The sequence below is a fragment of the Gadus macrocephalus genome, chromosome 7 (genome assembly GCF_031168955.1).
Source record: "Gadus macrocephalus chromosome 7, ASM3116895v1".
Classification (NCBI taxonomy): Eukaryota; Metazoa; Chordata; class Actinopteri; order Gadiformes; family Gadidae; genus Gadus; species Gadus macrocephalus.
In genome coordinates, this window is record NC_082388.1 from 4,406,229 (window position 1) to 4,429,949 (window position 23,721).

The 23,721-nt window shown below is 44.6% G+C and overlaps 1 protein-coding gene, 1 long non-coding RNA gene and 1 pseudogene across 2 annotated transcripts in view; 1 reads left to right on the forward strand and 2 right to left on the reverse strand.

Annotated features, from left to right (window-relative positions):
- Positions 1–23,721, reverse strand: part of LOC132460771 (uncharacterized) — a 182,256-nt gene that overhangs the window by 112,009 nt on the left and 46,526 nt on the right. The gene's annotated exons all lie outside the window — the stretch shown is intronic.
- LOC132461256 (uncharacterized) lies at positions 1,667–2,870 on the forward strand (annotated as a pseudogene).
- On the reverse strand, positions 6,259–23,669 carry slx9 (SLX9 ribosome biogenesis factor). Its single transcript, XM_060055582.1, has 6 exons — positions 23,346–23,669; positions 22,774–22,888; positions 10,776–10,844; positions 9,504–9,684; positions 8,704–8,772; positions 6,259–7,808 (listed from the first exon to the last, which is right to left on the reverse strand). The coding sequence occupies exons 1-6, from the start codon at positions 23,541–23,543 to the stop codon at positions 7,676–7,678; spliced, it is 765 nt and encodes a 254-aa protein (XP_059911565.1). The 5' UTR covers positions 23,544–23,669; the 3' UTR covers positions 6,259–7,675.

Genomic DNA, 23,721 nt, shown 5'->3' on the forward strand with positions numbered 1-23,721 from the left:
ATGCGCCATAAGAATCTTGTTCATCCATTGTCTCGAGGAATGTATCCTTGGTAACTTTGCTGCCAGTACTTTTCCCATGATCATGCTTTAAGATTCAATCAAATATTTCACTGTCCGACGTGTCCGCAAGAGAACTTTCTCTTCATCAACATCCTACCTGATTAACCGCACCTATCAAGTGACATGGAATGGCTCCTTGTCCAATCCTTGCACGCTTGAAACTGGTGTCCCTCAAGGCTCTGTACTGGGGCCTCTTCTGTTCTCCCTCTATACCAGGGGCCGTATTCACAAAGGATCTTAGGGCTAAAAGTAGGTCCTAACTGGCGAATTTAGGAGTAACTCCTAAAAATAATGGGCGTGTCACTCTTAAATTTAGGACTCCTAACTTTTTTCACTAAGAGCAATTCACAAAGTATTTTAAGACTAAAAGTAGCACCTAAGTCTAGGAGAGCTTAAAAGTCCTCAAGAGGACTCCTAACTCAGTAAGACCTATTCACAAAGAATCTTAAAATGCCTGCGAGACGAAATGTTAGGGTATTCAACTTATTGTGGAGTTAATGCGCGATGCAATAACATCCCCGACTAACAGGAATAATCCGATTAGTCCCGAAATAAAATGTTATAACAATTATAAATTATAAAAAATAAAATATAACTTATAAAAAATAAAAATAATTGCGCCATCAAAAGACGAGGACGTGTTCGTCAATAGGAAGAAAGTGCATTCCATCAACACGCAGGTTGTTTTTGATGCAAATTGATGCAAAATTTTAACATAGCCTACTGGATGTTGTTGCAAAGTGGCCTGGATCTTCAGCTACCCATGATTCGCGCATTTTAATGGTGAGCGGTCTGAGGCAGCTTTTTGAGATGTACCAGTTGGGTGTCACTTGCTGGGTGACAGTGACTATCCATGCAAGACGTGGCTCTAGACACCCGTCCCTACCTCAATCCACAACCGGGAGCACAGTTATAAGTGTAACATGTAAGTGATTACGCAGATTACGCTTAGTCCTATGCGTAAAACACATCGTATTGGCTCTTTGCGAGCACACAAACATACACGAAATGTTGTGGAGAGAGGAATTGGGCAGATGAAACGTCGGTTTCATGTCCTCCACGGCGAAATACGCCTCACCCCAGAGAGGGCAAGCACAGTAATCACTGTATGTGCCATTCTACACAACCTCTGCAAGCGGAGGAACATTCCACAGCCAGACGATGATGATGATGATGATGATGGCGATCAACATTACAAGGAATTTGGCCGTGTGGAACCGAGTGGACAGGCATTTAGGGATCACTTTGAAAACACATTTTAGGTAAACACCTTGGCACAAATCAGTCAACACTTGGGTAGTTCGTAACATTTATTTTATTTTAGATTTTACGTATTTTTATTGTTTGCTTTCTCTCTCTCTTGAACGTGCAGGCTACAACGTCATTATCGTGGTCTGCACAAAATTGTCATCATGCGTGTATTCTGCTAACTGCACTATAACTACTTAATAGGAATTCATTTCTAGCCTAGGCTATTTCCTTGTTTTTCGGTGATTCAGTGGGCTCGTCTGAACAACCAATCACCGAACTGACCGCTTCTAAACTCGTGCACGAGAATTGACGTAATCCATAGCAACGGCGCGTCACTCTTAGTTCACTCTTTATCCTTAGTAAGAGTAGGTCTCAGCGGCTTTGTGAATAACTTTTAAGAAAAAACTCCTACGTAAAATGTTTTAGCGCGAGTTAGGAGCACTCCTAGCGGTAAGATAAAATGCTTTGTGAATACGGCCCCAGATCTCTGGGCTCTGTAATTACATCACACAGCTTTTCCTATCACTGCTATGCTGACGACACTCAGCTATTTCTCTCTATCCCCTCATCTGATAAAGCCGTGATTGCAACACGCATATCGGAATGTCTGGCGGACGTCAGCACCTGGACAACTGCCAATCACCTGAGGCTTAACCTCAACAAAACCGAGCTCCTCCTAATCCCAGGGAAAGATTGCCCACACATGGACTTACTGGTCACCATTGAGAACATCACTGTATCTCCTTCTCCAACTGCCAGAAACCTCGGTGTGGTATTGGACAATCATTTATGCTGCACCGCAAACATCACTGCGGTGGCCCGATCCTGCAGATTTGCACTTTACAACATCCGCAGAATCCGGCCCTTCCTCACAAGGGAAGCAGCTCAGCTTCAAGTCCAATCACTGTTCACTCCTGGCTGGACTTCCTGCCTCTGCGATTAAACCCTTGCAGCGCATCCAGAATGCGGCAGCGCGCCTCGTGTTCAACCTACCGAAGTTCTCCCATGTGACCCCCCTCTTCCGGGACCTCCACTGGCTCCCTGTAGTAGCTCGCATCAAATTTAAGACGATGTACTGGCATATAAGGCAGTCGATGAAACTGCCCCTGCCTACCTCCAAGCATTGGTAAAGCCACACACCCCAGCTCGATCCTTCCGTTCAACTACCTCAGCTTGACCTCTGGTACCGCCATCGCTAAGAGCTAGCAAAGGTCGATCAGCAAAGTCACAACTTTTCTCGGTTTTGGGACCTCAGTGGTGGAACGAGCTCCCTGCCGTTCTCAGGACCGCAGTCGCTCACTATCTTCCGAAAAAGACTCAAGACTCACCTGTTCAGAGTCCACCTCGACTCTGCATAGCCACCCTCCCCCTTCTGGCCACCATTGTACATTGTATTGTATTATAGTACTTAATTGTGTAGCAACTGCAGTAGCTGCTATCATTGCTGTAACACAGGGAATTGGTTAGCCTAGCGATTGTTGTACTTGCACTTGATTCTGTGAATATCCTTACTGTACCGACAGCGATATATTGTTGCACTTCTTATGACCAATGTACTTATTGTATTGTAAGTCGCTTTGGATAAAAGCGTCTGCTAAATGCCCTAAATGTAAATGTATTGGCAAAACCGGTTGTAATTTTTTATTTTGAGGCGGCAGGGGGTGTTGTCGCAGCTAATTGTAACTAATAAAGTAACTTGTAATCTAATTTAGGCTTAACTCACACTAGGCCATCTGGCCGTGGCCGTTTTCACACCTAACCGTGCTCAAATCTGCCAGTGTGAGTGTAGCCACTCTGGCCAGGCCAGACCAACTTGGCCACTTGGGAGAGGTGTGCTGCTACGGTACGGGCCGCCGCGGTACAGATGCTAATGAGCCGACACACCCACGGCTACGCAACCTGAGCTGGATGACGTATAGTCCATGCGACGACCATGGACATAATAAAGGCGTCGAGCCTTCTTTCCCATTAAACGGTAAACATGGCGTGAAGCGGTTCAACTGTTGGTTCACGTTGGTCCCATAGAGAAGTCGAGTGTCTGTTAGCCATTTGGGCAGACGATGCTATTCAGGCACAGTTGGAGAAGACCCACAAGAATTCCGATGTATTTGGGAGAATCCACGAATCAATAACTTTATTATGGTCCATGCAGCGGACGCTTGGTGATGACGTGTTACGACATGATGACGTATGTACAAGAGCCTACCGTGGCCAGGCCACAGTCGCGACGGCCAACGGCCACGGCCAGATGGCCTAGTGTGAGTGCACCCTTAGTTACTTTAAAATCAAGTAATCAGTAAAGTAACTAAGTTACTATTTTAAGGAATAACCAGTAATCAGTAATCGGATTACTTTTTCAAGGTAACTGTGCCAACACTGGGTAACCAAATATTAAAGTGACTTAAAGGGACTCTTACCTTTGTTGCATTTTTACACTTTTTTTGGATAAGGTTAAATTGGTATTAATAAGGTAATAACACTCTAATATGCAAGACAGACCCACCAGGAGTAAAAACAAACAATTATTTTACTCTTATAATATTTAGTGAAAACTTCAACCAATAATATTCTTCGGACCGAATGACCTTATTGGCCGACAGACCTGTCTGTTTGCTGCATGGATATATAAGGTTTTCCGTCTGCTTCTTGTGGCGCATTCGGGCCCGCGTCATCAAGGCGCGTCCTCAACTAGAGGGTTTGTTTTGATTCCACGGCAGACAGTAGCGAGTAGCGACTGACGATGGCAGACCAAAGTGGTCCACGGCATACTGAAACTGCACCATTCAGTCCGATTAGGGGACCCGTTTCGGACTCAGACGCGAAGTTGTCCCGCTACTCTGGAGCTCCAGGAAGACCTCCAGACCGTTGGCAACCAACCGCCACACTCAGTTCGATTACGGGACCCATTTCGGACTCAGACGCGACGTTGTCCCGCTACTCTGGAGCTCCAGGAAGACCTCCAGACCGTTGGCAACCAACCGCCACACTCAGTCCGATTACGGGACCCATTTCGGACTCAGACGCGACGTTGTCCCGCTACTCTGGAGCTCCAGGAAGACCTCCAGACCGTTGGCAACCAACCGCCACACTCAGTCCGATTACGGGACCCATTTCGGACTCAGACGCGACGTTGTCCCGCTACTCTGGAGCTCCAGGGAGACCTCCAGACCGTTGGCAACCAACCGCCACACTCAGTCCGATTACGGGACCCATTTCGGGCTCAGACGCGACGTTGTCCCGCTAATCTGGAGCTCCAGGATGGTAGATATTATGACCCCTGGGAGTCTAAACATAACCCATGGGAGTCTAAACATAACCCATGGGAGTCTAGAACTGTTGTACTGTAGCGACCCTGGGACAGTTGAATACTTTGTGTGTTACATTATATTTCGTTGTCCGTTATGCCAGTTGTTCAGTGTGCATGTATTGTAATGTTCTTCTTGTCAATCAGCGTGGGGGCGAATCATTAGGTCAGCTGGGGGAGGGCCTTGGAAGAACAGGAGGGTGGGGGCCTGCACGCGAGTGAGACCGTGTTGGGGGTTGCCGGGGTTTGTTTTGTGTAGGTTTTCTGCCGTTGGTTATGTTACGGGTTTCAGTGACCTGGTTTTGGTTCATTAAAACTACCTTCAACTACGAATGACTCAACATCATTATGTCACCGGCGAGGTCGTTACAGTACTCTAAAAAATAACGCTTAGTTTTGTACTCTAAAAAATAACGCTTAGGGGGTGGGGCATTGGAGGAAGGCGGGATGATTTGAATGTGCTGTAATTCTCAAATGCAACAAAGGTGAGAGTCCCTTTAACCTTGTAAAATTTCCCCCATTCTTAACGGATAATACCCTAGTTTAACCACAGATTGCGCTGTTCCGGAGGTGTCTTTTGAGTGAATCTCGAAATAAAATACAAATGATATTCTACAATAAAAGTACAAAAAAACGAGTTCTATAGTTTTATTCAAAGGGACAAATATTAGAACTTTCAATTGTAATAAAGTCGCAAATAACCAAAAACGGAATGCGTCCGATGTGAAAAAGAATATCTTTTCTATAAATTCCCCCAGTAACATTAACGAAATAGCTCGACTTTTGTCAGGACAATTCATCGATTCCGTCGCACATCGAAGGGCAAACCGCTGAGTTACGGGAAGGGTAAAAAAAAAGTGAAAGGGTTCGATAATAAAACAAGCAGCCCTCGCGTCAAAGTATTTATAGTTGCGTACACTGATCTCCGGTTTCTTTTAATTCGACACTTGGATGCGTTGGGGGAGGCTGCATTATTGATGAGCGCTAATGGCGCCGCGCTAACACTGCTGCTATTGATTAGTTTTTTTTTTGCGCTGAACCATCACATTGCAATGAAAGTAAGTATATTTAATTCATTCAGTAATTATTTTAATTAGTAAGTAGTTTAAATTAGTCAGTAGTTTAATTTATAAAGCACATTTACACGCAGCATAAACTGACCAAAGTGCTGTAGAGTGGATAACTAAAAAGAAAAATAATACAAAAAAAACATTGGAACGATAATCATAATTAAAATACAGAAAATTATACCCCAAACACTCTTTGAATGTTCCGGGTATTTCAAACAACCGTACAACTTTAAAACGTGTGGTTTTGTAATTTGTGCAAAGTTTCCATGGAATTTTACCACAGCACTAGTCGCTAGTCGAGAGCTTGAGAAAAACGTATTATTGCAAAACTGATCACTATTCTGCAAAACTGATCACCAGAACACAAAACTCGGAACTGGAGTATATTACCGGAGCAGCCTGTTATTATGTAGAGCTCTTTGAGAAGGAGGAGAAGGAGTAAGAGGGAGAGGAGGAGGTAGAGGAGGAGGAGGTGGAGCAGGAGAGGAGGGGGAGGAGTTCTAGAGTCGCATCTTGAGTACAGTCGTCAATGCGCTTGCGGTAAAGACAGAAACCCATCGCCTTTGCCATAAAAACATTTCACAATTTATTTCAAGTGAAACAATCTTTCCAAACAAATGAAAACAGAAGAGTGGTGAACGCGTCATAGGACATGCAAACACCCCGACAAAATGGCCAAAAAAAAAGGGGCTGCGACCACTCTTTATAGATTGCCACCAAATGGTACTCAGGTGCACCAACCAGTAACACAGATAACACCAGTGGCACCAGTGCCAACAGTGCCACAACCAGCAGGAAATGTCTTCGTTTGATCCAATGGAGCGGTTTATTTCACCCGCCCGCCCCCCGCTCCCCCATCATCCATAACACACTTAAAAGGACAATTCCGGTATTTTGAAAATTGAGCCCCCTTTTTGGTTTGTCTAGGATGAAATAGAGTGGTTAACACCAACATTTTGAATATTGGTCCTGTTTCGAGTATTTCACTAATTTCGAATTGCCCCTGCCTGCTTCACAATGGCTGGCTATGGGCATTCAAAAACATCCCTAAATATTCGTTTTCAGAAATGTGAAACTCATCGAGTTGTTAGTGGTGTTCGTTGATGTTCCTAATCAAGTATCGTAGCGAAATACATCGAAATACGTTTCTCTTGTTTTATTTGGCATTTTGTAAATCTGCATTTTGTAAATGAAACGGAAACCAGACCGGAAACGGAAAGGAGGTTGCTTGTAGTCTTTTCGCTCAGTTCTAGCCTTACTGTTGATACGGAGAACCAAGCGAAAAGACTAAAACCAACCTAAACTTCCGTTTATTGTTTTTCCGGTTCCGGTCCAGTTTCCGTTTCATTTTCAAAATGCCAAATAAAACACGACAGAAACTGTATTTCACTACGATACTTGATAAGGAACATCAACAAACACCACTACGATGAGTTTCACATTTCTGAAAACAAACATTTAGGGGTGTTTTTGAATGCCCATAGCCAGCCATTGTGAAGCAGGCAGGGGCGATTCGAAATGATCACTCGAGACAGGACAGATATTAAAAATTTCGGTGTTAACTACTCTATTTCATCCTAGACAAACCAGAAAGGGGGCTTAATGTCGTACTTTAATAAACATCTGAGAATTTGTCTTCCAGGAGCGTCGCAAACTTCCGGTTCTGGGATTCGAATCCCCATCGAACGCCAGAAACATGGAGGAGTGTGTGTGTGTGTGGGTTACCATGTGTGTAGTTTGGCCAGTGTCCGAGGTGTGTGTGCGAACGTAGGACCATGTGTGTGTGTGTGTGTGCGTGTGTGTGTTTGATCCTCACTTTGATTCTATAAAAGGGGGATGGGTTGGACAGAACTATGTGTGTGTGCGGTCGCTCGCGCGCGTGTGTCTGCGTCAGCCTGTTTCTGAGGCCTGTGTGTGTTTGTTCCTTGTTTCAAGTCTATGGGGGGGGCTAGACAGTCTTGCCCCAGTCCACACCCCGGGGGGGGGCGTCCTATAAGGGTCCCGGGTGGCCTTCCTCCTGCTTCCTCATCCTCTTCCTCAGCTGCTCTCCGATGTCAGCGAGGGGGTTGGAGCGGGAGGCCAGGGAGCGGATCGCCTCCCCGAACCGACTCATCTCAGACTCCCTGGTATGGGGGGGGGGGGGGGGGGAAGAGAAACAGACAGAGAGAGACCGAGACAGAGACAGACACACACAAACAGACACACAGGAGTTAGTTTTGGTGTTGTAAATGTTGTCTTCTTCTGATATAAGTTGATATTGTCTATTCTATTGTTGCATTCAGTGTAATTCATTCCTGAGAAACGGTCTCTCAGAGAACACCGTGTTCAAAGCGGTCTTCAGATCGAGAAAATTTTAGAAGAATACACACAGATCGATTACTATTGTCAAAAACTTTAGCGGAAAAACATCTTGGTAAAAGATTATAGAATACAGATCGTTTTTTTACAATTACAATTACCGCATTTAGCAGATGCTTTTATCCAAAGTGCCCTTAATCGCTCAATACACACATTGACACACCGACAGCAGAGTCAACCATGCAAGGCGACAGCCAGCTCGTCAGGAGCAGTTAGGGTTAAGTCTCTTGCTCAGGGACAAATCAACACTCAGCTAGGAGGAGCTGGGGATAGAACTAGCAACCTTTCGGTTACCTCCTGAGCTAAGCCGACCCACCCTCAACATCTCTGTAAAAGATAACATCATACAAATAAAAGCAATTGACACCAAAGTGCTTAATGAGGCTACAGTACTCTCCTCGCTAAGCAACTAAGTGTGTGTGTGTGTGTTTTGTTGTGTGTGTTTCGGTGTGTGTGTGTTTCGGTGTGTGTGTGTGTGTGTGTTTCGGTGTGTGTGTGTGTGTGTTTTTTGAAGAGCGTGTCCGTGCGTGTTTTGGTGTGTACGTGTTTTGGCGCACACGCGTGTGTGTTTGTTTGTTTTGGTGCGTGTGTGTGTGTTTTGGCATGGGTGTGTTATGGCGCGCATGCGTGTATGTTTTTTTTTGTGTTTGTGTCTCTTACAGGAGTTTGCGTTTCTGCGACTGCTTCATCAGAGTGAAGTCTGTGGGCTCCGGCTTTTTCTTGACAGGCCTGGAGGAGGAGGACACAAACATGAGGAGGAGGGAGAGGAGGAGGACACAAACATGAGGAGGAGGAGGAGGAAGAAGAGGAAGTGGAGGAGGAGGAGGGAGAGGGGAAAGAGGAAGTGGAGGAGGAGGCACAAACATGAGGAGGAGGAGGGAGAGGAGGAGGAGGTGGTGGAGAAGAGGGAGAAAAATTTGCGTCAGTAAAAAGTGTTCTTCCCCTGAAGACTATCATAGCATATGAATGCTATGATCATTTCCCGCTTTACATACTATATGAAGAGCTGGAATCAGGTGAATAGCACAACATTAAGGCCTATCTTATTACGTTTTGGACAGAAAACAAACTTTACCACCACTGTTACATCCATGACAAATATAAATTGCTCAGCTGGGAAAATATTTTAAAACATACGGACGCATGTCAATTTTTTTACATTATCAATGGCAAGGCTCCCCCACCACTCTGCACTTTTATACAGCAGAGAAAAATCGAACAGCAGAACCACAAGGGCTGCTCTAAGAGGGGACTGTGTCATCCCTCTTAGGTCCAGCTCCTTTGGTCAATTATGTTTCTCTGTGAGAGCCTTCTAACTATGGAACCAATTGCGAGGGGAGATATATAAATAAATAAAAGACGTTTCATCCCCCCTCTCCTCCACCCTCCTCCTCTCTCCCCTTCCCCCCCTCTGTCTCCTCTCCCCCCCCCACACCCCCACACCCATAAGCTCCACCCACACTCTGTTCTTGCGGTTGCGGTTGCGTCGGGCGGAGTCGGAGGCGGCGCAGGCGGGGCCAATCAGCTCCGAGAGTTCCGGGAGGGCGTCGGCCAGAGCCTTCATGTCCCCCACGACGGGGGTGGCCTGTCGCCGTGCCAACGCCGCCTGCTGCTCCCGGGCCAGCTTGATGGAGCTGATCTCTGGAGAGGGGAGGGAGGAGAGAGGGGAGGATGGAGGGGGAGAGGGGGAGAGGGAGGAGGGTGGAGGGGGGAGAAAAAAGTTATTTACAGAAGAGAGGATGAGAGGGAGACAGAGAGAGGGCGAGTGAACGACAGAGGGAGAGAAAGTGAGCGAGCGAGCAAGCGAGAGAGAAAGAGTTGGCAGGCGTGAGACAGAGAGCCAGAGAGAGAGAGGGATGGCGAACGAGCCGAGAGACAGGCCCGGGCCATTAAGGCCTAATTATATGAAGAGGATATGGTTTGTGTTACTGGGGGAATTGATTGTCTCAGCAGATAGCATTACAAGGCTGATCGCAACTAGAGCAGATAGTGTTGCTGCTGGTGCTGGTGGAGGGTGTGGGGGTGGTGGTGGGGGTTGGGGGGGGTGGTGGCGGAGGGGGTTGGGGTGGGGGGATGGGTGTACGGGTGGTGTCTGACTGGGAGTAAGACGGAGAGACCTTCAGCCCGGCCCAGGACCCAACGCAATGACCACGCAGTCGCTCTGACGGGGTAGTGAACCTGTTGTGGTTCTGTGTCGGGTTTTAGTGAGCGGACCAATCCCAGCCCTTGCTGCTTCATTGCACTTAGATTTTTGGCTTTCGTTAAAAAAGACTTATTAGCTGGTTTTTGGGGTATATTTTGTGTTTTAATTATGTTTGAATTTAATTATGTTTTAATTAAATAAGGTGTCAGGAGAACGATGGACGAACCACCATCGCAAACACAACTTTTTAAAATGAGAAAAAAAGGGGCTGTCCTGGTATTATTTTTATTATGATGTTTTAAGTAGAGAGAGTTTGAATGTTAATAATTAGCTATTAGTAAATGAATAAATCATATTCCAAGCTTTCGATAGAAAAGCTCAGATGGGAGTTCTCATAACAGAGTGATTGTCAAGATTTAACGAATTCATTATTTTTCCTCCAACCAATTGACTTCAAATGTTTGCATTTTTGTTGATTTTAACCGATTCATGTTTCAAAAGTACAGGCAGAAAACATTTCCCCCACCCCCCCCCAAAAAAAAGGGGGGGGGGGAAGAGAAAGAGAGCGAGAGAGAAAGAGAGAGCTTACTGTTGAGCCATCGGTCTCTCCTTTCCTTCATCTTCTCCTTCTTAGGCTTCATCTTCCTCTCCTCCTGGCCTGTAAACACACACACACGCACTTAAGTGAGACCACATTACATTGCATCACAATTAAACAGTTATGACTCAGTGTTAAAAACCTAATTTCCAGACGTTGTGCGTGAACTGTGTGAACCCAAAACAACACAATCAAGGCTCTCTCGCTTTGCCTCTGCCAACCCAGACGGAAACCTGCCTATAGCCCATGAGAAAGGGTCGTTAGCAGAGTTTACACCGTCAGAGCTTCGGATTGCTTTCAGGGGAAACTGAGAAATAAACATTCTGTGATACTAACAGATGATTATGATGATGACCGTCGACAACTCCTAACTTGGGATGGCACTGATGCTGTGTTGTGTGTTTGTGCGTGTGTATTTATGTGGGTTTTTCTTTATGTGTGCGTATGTGTCTCTTTGTGTGTGTGTGTCTTTCTGTGTGTGTGTACCTCTTTATGCGTGTGTGTGGGTCTGTCTGTGTGCGTCTTAATGCGTGTGTGAACACGCTGATGGGGCGAAGTTGTCCGGCCCCCGGCCCACCGCCAAGGTCATAAACTCTCCCCTCCCTAGCCCACAGGTCAGAGGTCAGCCAGATCCCGATAGACCTTCCGATCAAGAGGGAAACCTGAATAAAGTCGTCACGAACATTAAAGTTCTGTAAGAATCCATGCATTCCACGCATGGTCGGCTTAGCTCAGGCGGTAGAGCAGTTGTCTTGTAACCGAAAGGTTGCTAGTTCGATCCCGAGCTCCTCCTAGCTTAGTGAGCTGGCTGTCAACTTGCATGGTTGACTCTGCCGTCGGTGTGTCAATGTGTGTATATTAACCTTTGTAAGTCGCTTTGGATAAAAGCGTCTGCTAAATGCCATAATTGTATTTGTAATTGTAATTCCAAAACCGACCAGACAAAATGGGAGTGAAATTGGCTTCTGTCCGACTTTTAAACCCACCTATTTTATCTTCTTATGCTACGAGTAATAATTTACATTTGAACAATTACATTCAGGGCATTTCTTTTCTTTTTTTTATTTGTTTTACTTTATTGTATATATACACCGGTCTGTCTTTGTCTCTCTTACTTTGCATCATTTAGAATTATTTCTCCGTGTTTCATCATGGGTCGCAGATAAACGAAATTTCAATTACTTATTATTCTTGCACATATTTTGGAATTGACAATAAAGAAGACTTTTTTTTTTTACTATACTTTCTTTTTGACTGTACTTATTTTATGTCGCTTTGGATAATATTAGGGATGTGAATAGCTCAAAAATTTCAAGGTTGAATAATCAGTGGGTGGTATGAACGAATAATAAATTATTCGAGGAGTTCTGACATTCACAAATGCAGCCATGGATAATCGGCAAGAAATCACTTAATATCTTAAACCCAAAAATAACAGTAGTTCCAGTCAAATTGTCTGTTCAGCCTTCAAAATTAGATCTGGTCAATTGTGAAAAATTAATTAAACTGTAATCAGACAATGCGGTTATATGCTCTAGAACCCTGTGGTATAAAGGCTGGGAAAAGTTTCGAATTATAAATATGTACATTCCATAACGTTAGCTCTCTGGCTCATAGCTGAGCGGGATAATGCCCTTCGAGGTGTCCAACATTAGTTCCATCTGTTAATTCTTGTTTATTTGAATATTATAAATTAATACCCGTTTTCTTGCTAAATGAAACTTGCAATAAATTCCTGAAATTACAACATATATTAAAGTTGTCAACTTGGACATACAATCTTTAGGGAGAGAGAAGTATATCTCTCGGTGCAGTAAAGAAACAAGTGCCAAGGATTCAGTGTGCTGACCTCTGATTGGTCAACGAGCAACAGGTGGTCAGCCTCCGCCACAGAGTCCAATCAGACTCAGACCAGGTGAGGCTGCTGAGACCACACCCCAGTTGCCCCTCTCTCTATCCCACTTTCTCACCATTCTCATTTAGTCTCCCTTTCGATCTCTCCCCCTTTATCTCAGATTTCTAATCCCCCTCTCTTCTCCCTCCCCCAATGCCTCTCTCCCCCCCTCTCCCCATCATCTCTCTCTCTTCCCCTCCCTTTATGCGTGTTTGTTTTCATATTTATGTGTGTGTCTGTGTGCGTTCTATACGATTACTTCACCAATCACAGGACACACACACACACACACACACACACACACACACACACACACACACACACACACACACACACACACACACACACACACACACACACACACACACACACACACACACACACACCCCTTGAGTGGACTTAGGTGGAGGGAAAGAAAAGCTTATTGTTACACAAAAAAAAGGAACACAAAATGTCGTGAAAATGTTGAAATCCAACACGCACAGCCCGTAAAACATTCCTTGACGAGACGGATCAATCAGAAGATAGCGTTCCCGCTCCCCCCCCAATTGATCTGTGGGGGTCCGGGCGCGGCCGGGGGTCAAAGGTCGCGGTCAAGCGATAGGCCGAATGTCGACGCAGATCAGACACAGAGGGGACTGAGGTGAGGAGCGGCCCTCCTCCTCCTCAGACTCCAGAGACTACTGCAAGATCGGATATCAAAATAAAGGCGCTCGGTTTAGCAAACGCACACAGTCCTACGGGGGGGGGGGGGGGAGAAAGCGAGAGAAGGAAAGAAGAAGGAGAGAAGGAAAGCGGTAGGGATGCAGGGAGAGAGAGAGAGAGAGAGAGAGAGAGAGAGAGAGAGAGATGGAATGAAAAAAGGGAATGATGCAGGGAGAGAGGGAGGGGAGAGAGAGAGAGAGATAGGGAGGGAGAGAGAGGGAGAGAGCGAGAAGGAGGGAGGGAGAGAGGAGACAGTTCTACGGGGGAAACAACTCTTCGACCGTCCAAAATTAAACATTAAAATCCAAAATATAAAAACTCTCCCGATCAGTGCATTTATTCATGAAGGTGTTCAGCAGACGCTTTCATCCAAAGCAAATCACAACGGCTCACGCAAACATTCAGACACAGTCGACCCCTCAGGGCGACAGCCAGCTTGTCGGAAAGAGTCGGGGTGAGGCATCTCGCTCAGGGACACCTCCACACTCAGCTAGGAGGAGCGGGGATCCAACTAGAAACCTTCAGCTTACTAGCCAACCTGCACTACCTCCAGAGCTAAGGCGACCCCAAGCATGAACAAGACAATTCACGTTGTCACAGGATTCCGTTCTTCGGGATGAAATGCGTCGCGCTGGAACCCAGCTGTCCCTGGTCAGACTTAAACCAAACCGAGCAGGAACATGATATCATTGAAACAATGATATCACCACTTAATCCTCTTGGCATTAAAGCACTAAACCGCTAATGGACGCGTTGCATGTCTTTGTTCGAGGCTTCCTCTCCGACACATGTGGAACGGAAGTTTTGCAGATATTTGAATGTACAATAACATTGCTTTACTTTGTTCAGTCTGGAATGTTTTTAGTACGGAAATGGAGCTGGTAAGGTACTAGCTATTAGAAGTGGCTAGCAAGGTGAAGGACCTTTGAGTGCCGGAGTATTGCCCGGGATTATTTAGATGACGCAAAGGGATTAGTGTGAATGTGAAGGATTATAATAGGAACTCACCCCTGCCCTTGCTTTCATGAGAATTCTCTTAGAAGAACAATTGAGCTCTCTGATGCCACGCTTTTATGTTGAAATGGATAACATTTCGACAATAGTAAGAATATATATAGATTAAAACATGCAAATGTACTGATGTATGAATACGTAATGGTTAAAATTTTCAGTTAAAAACATCTAAAATATATATTTCCAATTAGTTTCAGAAAGTTTTTTTTTAATTAGTTTGGATACTTCTCCACTCCAGTACTCTAATATAATATCTTTCTCGTTGGTTAATAATAATAATAATAATTCGAAATATTGAATTGATTATTGAATCAATCTCAAATCCAGATTTTTTCAATCTAATTGACAAGACAGACCCACAAATGAGCAAATGCTTGAATATCAAGGAATTGCAAAGCCCCAAGTCATTTATTAATTGACTTTGTATGTTCAAATGCAGCCTTCAATGCACAAGAGAAGAAATCTGTTTTGCTGCAAATATAACTAATTAATAGCAGCCAGGAAGTGAAATACGCCAGTAAATGAAGTCCAGCGATCTTTGTTGATAGTTCTCCACGTTTTACTTTGTAAACAGAATCACAGATACATCTCTGTTTTCATTTCAGCCCACGATGGAATTTAATCAAATCTGACTCCCCCCACCCTTAAAAAAAAAAAATCCATCGGAACCACCAACCGACGTATCGTATTCACCATTGTGTAGCGACTCGCTGAGATTGAAGACTTGTCAACATCAACGTTTTTTTGTGCTCTCTTATCTTCTGTGATCTCTCTGTGGTCGATAGCACCGACCGGAGCTCAGCACTTCGGAGCTCCGGGCAAGGCCTAGCACACGCGGCTAATTTCCGAGCTACCCGTAGTATCGTTTTTCCCCGCCAAAAAGTCGCTACTGGCTCGCGCGCGTGTTTGTGTGTGGCTCGCGCGTGTGTTTGTGTGTGCGCTCACACACTTCACTCCCTGCTCTCCCATTTCATCCATTCCACCAAAAGAAAAGGCCTGATGCTCCCAGTGGGAGTAGTGGTAAAGACCCCCCTCTCCCATCACCCTCTCCTCCCTCCCTTTTCTCCCCATCCTCCCTCCTCCTTCTCCTCCCCATCCATACCACCTCCTCCCTCCTCTCCCCTCCCGCCCCCTAACAGAGCCCCCCTCCTCACCTGTGATCGGGTGTCGTCCCCCCCCACCCCCCCCCCCCCGTCAGCAGCCGAGAGCGGGTCGCAGATCTTATCTCTCTCCCTCTGGAGCTTCTAGAGGAAAACAGAAGCAGAGCGACACGTCCTGTTGTATCAGCGGGAGAGATGGAGAGATAAGACCACACACAGAGACCTCCAGACCTCTCTCCCTCGATCAATCTCTCCCTCCATTCTCCTCTCTGGGTCTCTCTCTCTTTCTCTGTCTCTCCTTCTTTCTCTGTCTGTCTGCCTCTCTCTATGTCTGTCTGTCTGCCTGCCTCTCTCTATGTCTGTCTCTCTCTCTCTCTTTCTCTGTCTCCCTCTCTCTTTCTTTCTCCCTCTCTCTGTTCTCTGATTTCTTAAGACTGACCCGTACGTCCATCAGTACCGGTCGCCTAAGCTAGGTAGAGCGGGTTGGCTGGTAAGCTGAAGGTTGCTAGTTCGATTTCCGGCTCCTCCTAGCTGTCAGGGGAGGTGTCCCTGAGCGAGACGCCTCACCCTGACTGCTACTGACCAGTTGGCTGTCACCCTGAGGGGTCGACTCCGCCGTCGGTGTGTGAATGGGGTGAAGGATTTGTTGTAAATCGCTTTGGATAAAGCGTCAGCAAAATCCCCTAAATGTAAAATGTAAACATGTCGAATAATGCAACGGTGTGTGGCGGTTTTCATTTGCAACATCGCTCATTACAATGCTCATATCAGTTAATCAACGACGGTACTAAAATGTTGTACATCAGAGATACTTTTGTGAATTAATTAAACGTCAACAAAGATATATATCGGTAGATTTTTAATGATGCACACAACATTGCACTATTTTGAACTATAGAACGATAGTTCCCTAGATGGGGAAGTAGACAGCTGCTGACAGCATTGCGAAATCTCACCACGATAGCTCATCGTTTTGGAAAAAATATATAAATATATTTATATGAGAAATGCCGATGTTTAGAACGAACTTCAGTATAACTGTGATCTGTTGGTCGGCCACACGGGGCAGGTGAGTTTGTCGTAGGCTGCTCTCATTTTCGGACACAACCCCCTCTGTTGTTAGTGCTTTCCACTTGGTTCTATGAACATCCTTACTGTACCGACAGCGATATATTGTTATGAACCAAAAAAAGTGTAAAATCACTGCAGACGAGTAAGATGTCGTTTATTAATGTGAACGATGCGTTTCGCTGTTGCTTCGTCAGGTTCACATTGATACTCATATTGTTGTTTCTGTTTCTTCTGACCAACGTTCTTATTGTGTCGTCTATTTGGCGACTGATAAACGCCCTGAATGTAAACCATGTTAATGTTCGCAATGCCTCAGTATAAACAAGCTCTTATTTTGCCAGTGGGCGCTACTGCCCTTTAAATGAGACTCATCTGAGTTCCCCGTCACGTTGGTTCCGACTTGACCGTGAACGGACGCACTGATGCCAGCTCAGAGCCAGAGGGCCGTCTGTCTGTCTGTGTCTGCTGCAGGACGGACAGACGGCCCTGTCTGGCTGCATCCCTGCAGGGAGAGAGTGGATGCGAGTGAAACACACACAGACAGACTCTTACTAACACATGCACACACACACACACACACACAAAGCGAGAGCAAGAGATCGAGTAGAATAAGGGCGAGAGAGAGAGGGAGAGACAGAGATAGAGAGAGACCAGTGTTTCCCATACATAGACCAATGTGTGGCTCAGCGCCACAGAATCAACACAGAGCGCCACAAATTGATTCTGTATTTCTTTCTTTTTTTTAGCGATTTTGAAATATAAATATCGTTCCGTTCATTCATCTCCGCGTAGCACTCTTTCTCCCTGTCATTGTCGTTCTCACACGCACACAGAGACAAGCTTGCATACATGCCAATGGTGCGCAGGTGAACTACATGCACAAGCACTAACAGCGGATTCGCCCTCTCCTCCTCTCAACGCGCCTACAAAGGCAAACCCGAAGCAGCGGGATATGTAAGGGATAATGTATAGAACGCCGGTCATTATCGGGAAAATAAGCCCCAGGACAGGGCAAACAGGACACCGGCGCGAATCGGAGGCGTCTTGCTTCGCCCTGAAGGGGCTTATTTCGGATAATGACCGGCGATGTTCTTAACATTATCCCGCTTAATACACGGCTACTTGCCAAAACGAAAAAATAACTTCACATGGTGTGTCTTTCTACAATTTATTTGTTAACAGCATTCGTAGTGTTGATCAGCAGAGAAATAGTCCACCAAAGATGTTGACGTCGCTTAGTAACCGAAGACGCTGGGGTTGACAAGTTAAAGGGGTAGTTCGGAATTTTGGACATAGGGCCTGATTCCCAAGTGAGCATTGGTATTCTATATCACTGGAGACAGTTTTCAACACATTTCATACAGTCCTTCTAGTTGCAGAGTTCGCTCGTGCTAGGCTAGCGCAAGTCAACGGGCAATGCTAGCCTGCTATTAAAAACAGTCTTACCCACTCCACAGTACACCCGAGGTACATCAATTATAACGACAGACTATAAATCTAAATGTCTGTTTATAGAATAATGTTAGAAATAAAACCAACCTTGCATTGCATTGCATTTTGAGGGAATTGCGGGGTCTCAGCAGCAGTGTTTATATTCCTGTACGTAGGCTACGGCAGCGGCGGACTGATACCTAGGTTACCTGCCGCTGTCATTGCTACAAACGCAGAGTACAGTGAACGAAGGAATTCTATAAGCGTATTCAATTAACAAGATATGCCCACGTTTGGAGGAGTTAGCGATGCATCTGCTTTTGAAGACGATTATGAGGAATTTGTTGTATCCAACGAACCGTACATGTACGAGCCGGTGTTTTGATGTCCAAGCCAGCAGCAACAAGCCACAGTTGAGTCCTTTCTGGATCTCGCACTGGAAATTGGTGGAAACTTTGTGGTGCCCATCTGTACCGTTTATTTCTACAATTTCTAAAAGCACACTGAACCATCATGTTGCCTAGTCGTTCAATTGCGCTTCTGTCCCTCGCTTCTCTGTTTACGTTCTTCTGTCGTGATTCGGTTACAAACCTAACCAGCGCATAGTAAAATTCCGCTTCTGCTGAGAGAGTAGTCCCTCGATGATTCATGCGATGCAAGGTTAGTTTTATTTCTAACATTATTCTATCAACACAGACATTTAAATCTATAGTCTGGCGTTATAATTGATTTACCTCGGGTGTACTGTGGAGTGGGTAAGACTGTTTTTAATAGCAGGCTAGCATTGCCCGTTGACTTGCGCTAGCCTAGCACGAGCGAACTCTGCAACTAGAAGGACTGTATGAAATGTGTTGAAAACTGTCTCCAGTGATATAGAATACCAATGCTCACTTGGGAATCAGGCCCTATGTCCAAAATTCCGAACTACCCCTTTAAAGGTAAATGCGGAGTGATACCATAGACGTCATTAGAGGCAAAAAATCCTTTGTTTTCCTTGACAACGGTCAAATATCCTCATGATTATACTTAGCAACGGTGAATTATCAAATATAATTAACCGCCCAAAGTTGTGAAGGGCCCATGCAAGTGAACAGAGCGTTTCCATTGCATTGAGAAGACCCGTGAAATAATTGTGATTAATGTGTAGTACGGTTATAGTTTATAGATATGACGGTGTTAGACCCCCAGGCCCTTCTGCCCGCGATTTTAATTCGCTCTGCAGCAGACGCTGGAGATTCGGGAAGATCGGGAGTTCTCCCAGTGGGCCGGTCCACTTTGAAATGTATTTTGTGCTCGATTGATCGATTACGCGAATGAGCAATCGCGAAATGTCCCCCTTCCCCGGCTGGACACCTTGTCCCTGCGCTACGGCCATCCGGAGGCGCACAGAGCTATATTATATATACAATTATATTATACTATTATACAGGGACGGCTGGTATAAATGGGCTAACAGGGCTAAGCCCTCCCTACCTTTTACAGTAAAAATGAAAAAATATTATTAAAAACCTTAGAACATATTGTTTTAAATTTTGGTAGAACCTAAAGCAGCAACTGCACCAAAAAGTGACAGAAAAACCCAGGATATATGATATATCTTGGCTTTTTTCCTGTGAATGGGCTAAATGTATTCAGCCCAAGCGGAGTAGCGTAAACTTCCATTCAATTTTGATTGACAGGTATCGTGACACGCCCCCTTCATATGCTTCCCATTTGGGCTAAAGTCATTCAGCCCAAGCACAGTAGCGTAAGCAGCCATTTCATTGTGATTGACCGGTGTCGTGACACGCCCCCATTTGGGCTAAATTAATTTAGCCCAAGCACAGTAGCGTAAGCTTCAATTGACGTTTGATTGACAGGTGCCCAGACACGCCCCCTTCATATGCTTCCCATTTGGGCTAAATTAGTTTAGCCCAAAGGCTGACCTTGGAATTACAGCTAGCACAGTAGCTACAGTACAGCGACCTTCGACCAATCACAGCACAGTAGCGCAAGTGCAGTATGGTGGGCGTTAGTATGAAAATGAACGAAGTGGATTATTTACTTTCTAATCGGTTTTCTTTAATGTCTTTGGAGGAAAAATTGGAAGTGAAGAGATTGGGGACACATCATCCAAACGATGTACATCACACAAATTAATTAAATGCTGACTCATCTATATAACATTTTATTTTTACGCAGTGCATTACGGAACTTACTGCTTTTACTGTCAGGAATGCGGTCAGAATATGGCCGGTAATAGTGCATTTGTAAGCGGGTCAACAACGTTTCGTATCGAAACATTAAAAAAGCATATGTCTAAATCACCCAACAGAAAGTGGCCCCTCTCCCAGCTGCATTTCAGCGACAGGCAGTAACAATAAGGTTCTCTAAGGAATCGGAAAGGATCAAATTTAATATTGCATACAACATTGCCATTCACCAAATTTAAATCCGAAATTATTCTCATGAAGAAAAATGGATTAAACGTCAACCCGACGTATAGCAATGAGATGGCATGTGCACAACTCATTGCGATAATAGGCGACACCTTAAAGCAAAAGACAGCTGCGGACGTCGGAAATGCCACATACATGTCCTTCATGATTGATGGCGACACAGACGTCTCTACCAAAGAGTGTGTGATCGTCTACAGCCGCATTTTGCGCAAAGGGAGACATTTTAATTGTTTAATACTTTAAGCACAAAAAGTTTTATTTTGCTTAACGGTTTAATTCGAAATGTTCAATTTCAGCTCAGTGAAGTACTTTAAACACCTTATTTTTCTTTTAATTTATAATTGTGCTTCAAATAAAGACACGCATTTCTCTACACCTTATTCATGTTTAAAAATCACACATTATATGAAAGTTATGAACAGAGATATAAAGGTGACCTCATGGCGTCTGGAGCCCTGTGAAGTATTGATAAATGTAATGCATTCGTTAGCCCACCCACCCAAAATCACCACCAGCCGTCACTGCTATTATATATAGGACGTTATAAGAAAGACGCTGTCACCGAGAATTGGCGCGCTGCCAAACGCTGTCACCGAGCGTGAGAGGAGAGTTGACGGAGAAGATGGCGGTTGACCTAGTTTCAAAGTTTAGACCGTTTGTACTCCGTAATATTGGTGTATTTCTCGTGTGAAAATGTCCACACCGCGGCAACCCTAGTACCATTGCATGTATGGCTATGACTGTGTACTAAATTCATTCAAATCAAGGCATTGCAATTTTTGCAAATCGCTATACATGGGTCTTTCTAAGAAACATTGAAAAACATCCACGCCTCAGACATATTGGCGCTTATCCAGATCCAGACAAGCGTGTGCTGGCCGCGCTTTTTGTTTGCGTCATCACAAATTTCTGTTTTGGCCGTGTTGTTTCGGTGATAAAAAAACATTGTAGCACATCTTGCACATGATGTGGGCCGATGCCTCGTGTTGCCATATTAGAGAACTTGTTATACCCTTTTTAATCGCGTAAACGCGGCTGTCCTCGCTCTTCCATCTCGCTCGCACTGTTTTCTGAATAAGGTCACCACACACATCTCGCGGGACCGCGTTGAGGGCTCTGGGGGAGGGATTGCACATGCGCTCTTTCAGAAAAACTGAAAATTCCAAAAGAATCGTTCCAACTCGATTTTCTTAATTAGGAGACCGATTGACCCAATAATCGAAATCGTGATCAGAATTCGATTAATTGCACAGCCCTACGCGCAAACTACGAACCGTGCTGTAGAGTTTAATGTCAACGTTTTAACAACGTCCTCCACAATTTCATGTGGTGAGAATAAATAGGACGGAAAATACATATAAAGAGAGGGCAGAAACACACTATCAGGAACACAGACAGTGTCATGAACACACATACACTGTGTGACTAAACACAGCCAAAAACGCACAGTGAACCTTACAAGCACAACACAAAGACGACGGAGGATGCACACACACATACACGCACACACTTTTTTCTAGACTGCATGACGATGAACAAAATCTTTAAGTCTCTCGCTGTAAAAAGACACATTTATTCCCGCTGCCTGCTCTAAAAATAGCCTCACTCCCTCGAGTAGCCAGCGCTCAACGCACTACAGCCTCCATCTCTATCTGGAGAGGAACACAACGCTGGGAAATTAAGATTCCAGAGACCAGCCGGGAGAACAGACGAATCGGCCGTTCATTCATTCATATCGGATCAAACACAGGCTCCCCAATTAAAATATATATTTTTGCCTGCCTTTCGAGTTGCTATGTTTGAAGAACATTGATGATAAACTGGACCACAGTGCAATATCATTTTCCTCAGCTACCATTCTTATTTCTCTGTATGTTTTATCTTTATTTTATATATGCATCTTTATTTAGCTTTCTTATATAAAATGTGTTGTTATAAATTGCGCCGTCTGGTTGACATTTAAATTTCGTTGTACTTTGGGCAATGACAATAAAGAGATTCTGATATGCGGGACTCTGAGCTTAATTAGAGGAGATAAATCCCAGAGAAATCGTCCACTCAGCCGAGTCGCTGAAATCTAATTGATTAACCCCTGCCGCCATCTAGCGGCCGCGGGGAGTTACCGCGCGCAAATTCCCTTTGCCTCAACAACGCATTTGGCAGCAGAAGCTTCATAGTTAAAGGATTTAAAGATCAAGATTGTACAGTTATTATTTCTTAACCATGTAAAAGAGAAGTTTCCGGTTATATAAACACGTTAGGCACCTACAAATCATTGATTTACCAAAAAGATTTAAGAATCACCCTATTTATTTATTTTATTATTTTTTCCTTACCTTTTTTGATATGCATGTGGAGATCGGAGGGTTCTTCAAACTTCAGGGTTTGTACCAGGGCCTCCGGGGTGATTTTAGTGCCCGCAAATATAGAATTGGGGAAGGCAGTGGGTACCTGTATTCATCGCAAATCAGATGTATTAATAATAATAATAATAATAATAATAATAATGATAAATTAAACCTATACGGCGCTTTACTAGTTCCTCAAAGTAGCTTTAGAGAAGATATAAAACAAATAAAATAAAAGCATTGAATAAGAACATATATAAGTATAAAGATCAAATAAAATAGGTAGCTACACAATTTAAACAGGTAGATAAAACTAGGAAAAAAGTACAAAGGAGGAAGGGGAGAGATAAAAAGGGAAGGAGGTTCTGTGGTGAAAGTAATCTTGAAAATGTGGGTTTTGAAGGCCTGTTTAAATGATGGGAGTGTGTATTTAAAACACATTTTTTATTTTTTTTAATTAGTTAAAACAACCACCACAAACCATGTATATATTTTCATGAATATTATTGACTCAATTGTCATACAAAACACATTATTCATACGAAGTATTGATCACCGACCTTTAGGATGCTCTTCTTTATTTCAGGCTGAGGAGCGAAACTGGATGTGCGCATGCGCAGAACGGGGGCACCAGGACCGTCGGACGCAGTTCTCGGTGGTTTCTCCGCAGATTGCGACAAACCGAAGCCCGGCGGCCTGTCAAGCTTCACCGCCTCCTGGTGCAGCCTCGGCCGCACATGTTTCATCTTCCCCACCATGGTTGTGCTGTTTAAATACGAGCGTTATGCGTTGTTTAAGCTGTAAGAGATACAAAGGAAACAGCGTGTAGCTTTCACATCAACAACAAACGTGCCCCGGTGCGCCCGACTAATAGTTCCGGCGGGGGAGGGGAGATACGCGGTGTTTGGTTCCGCCTCCGTTTGTTTTGGTCCGACT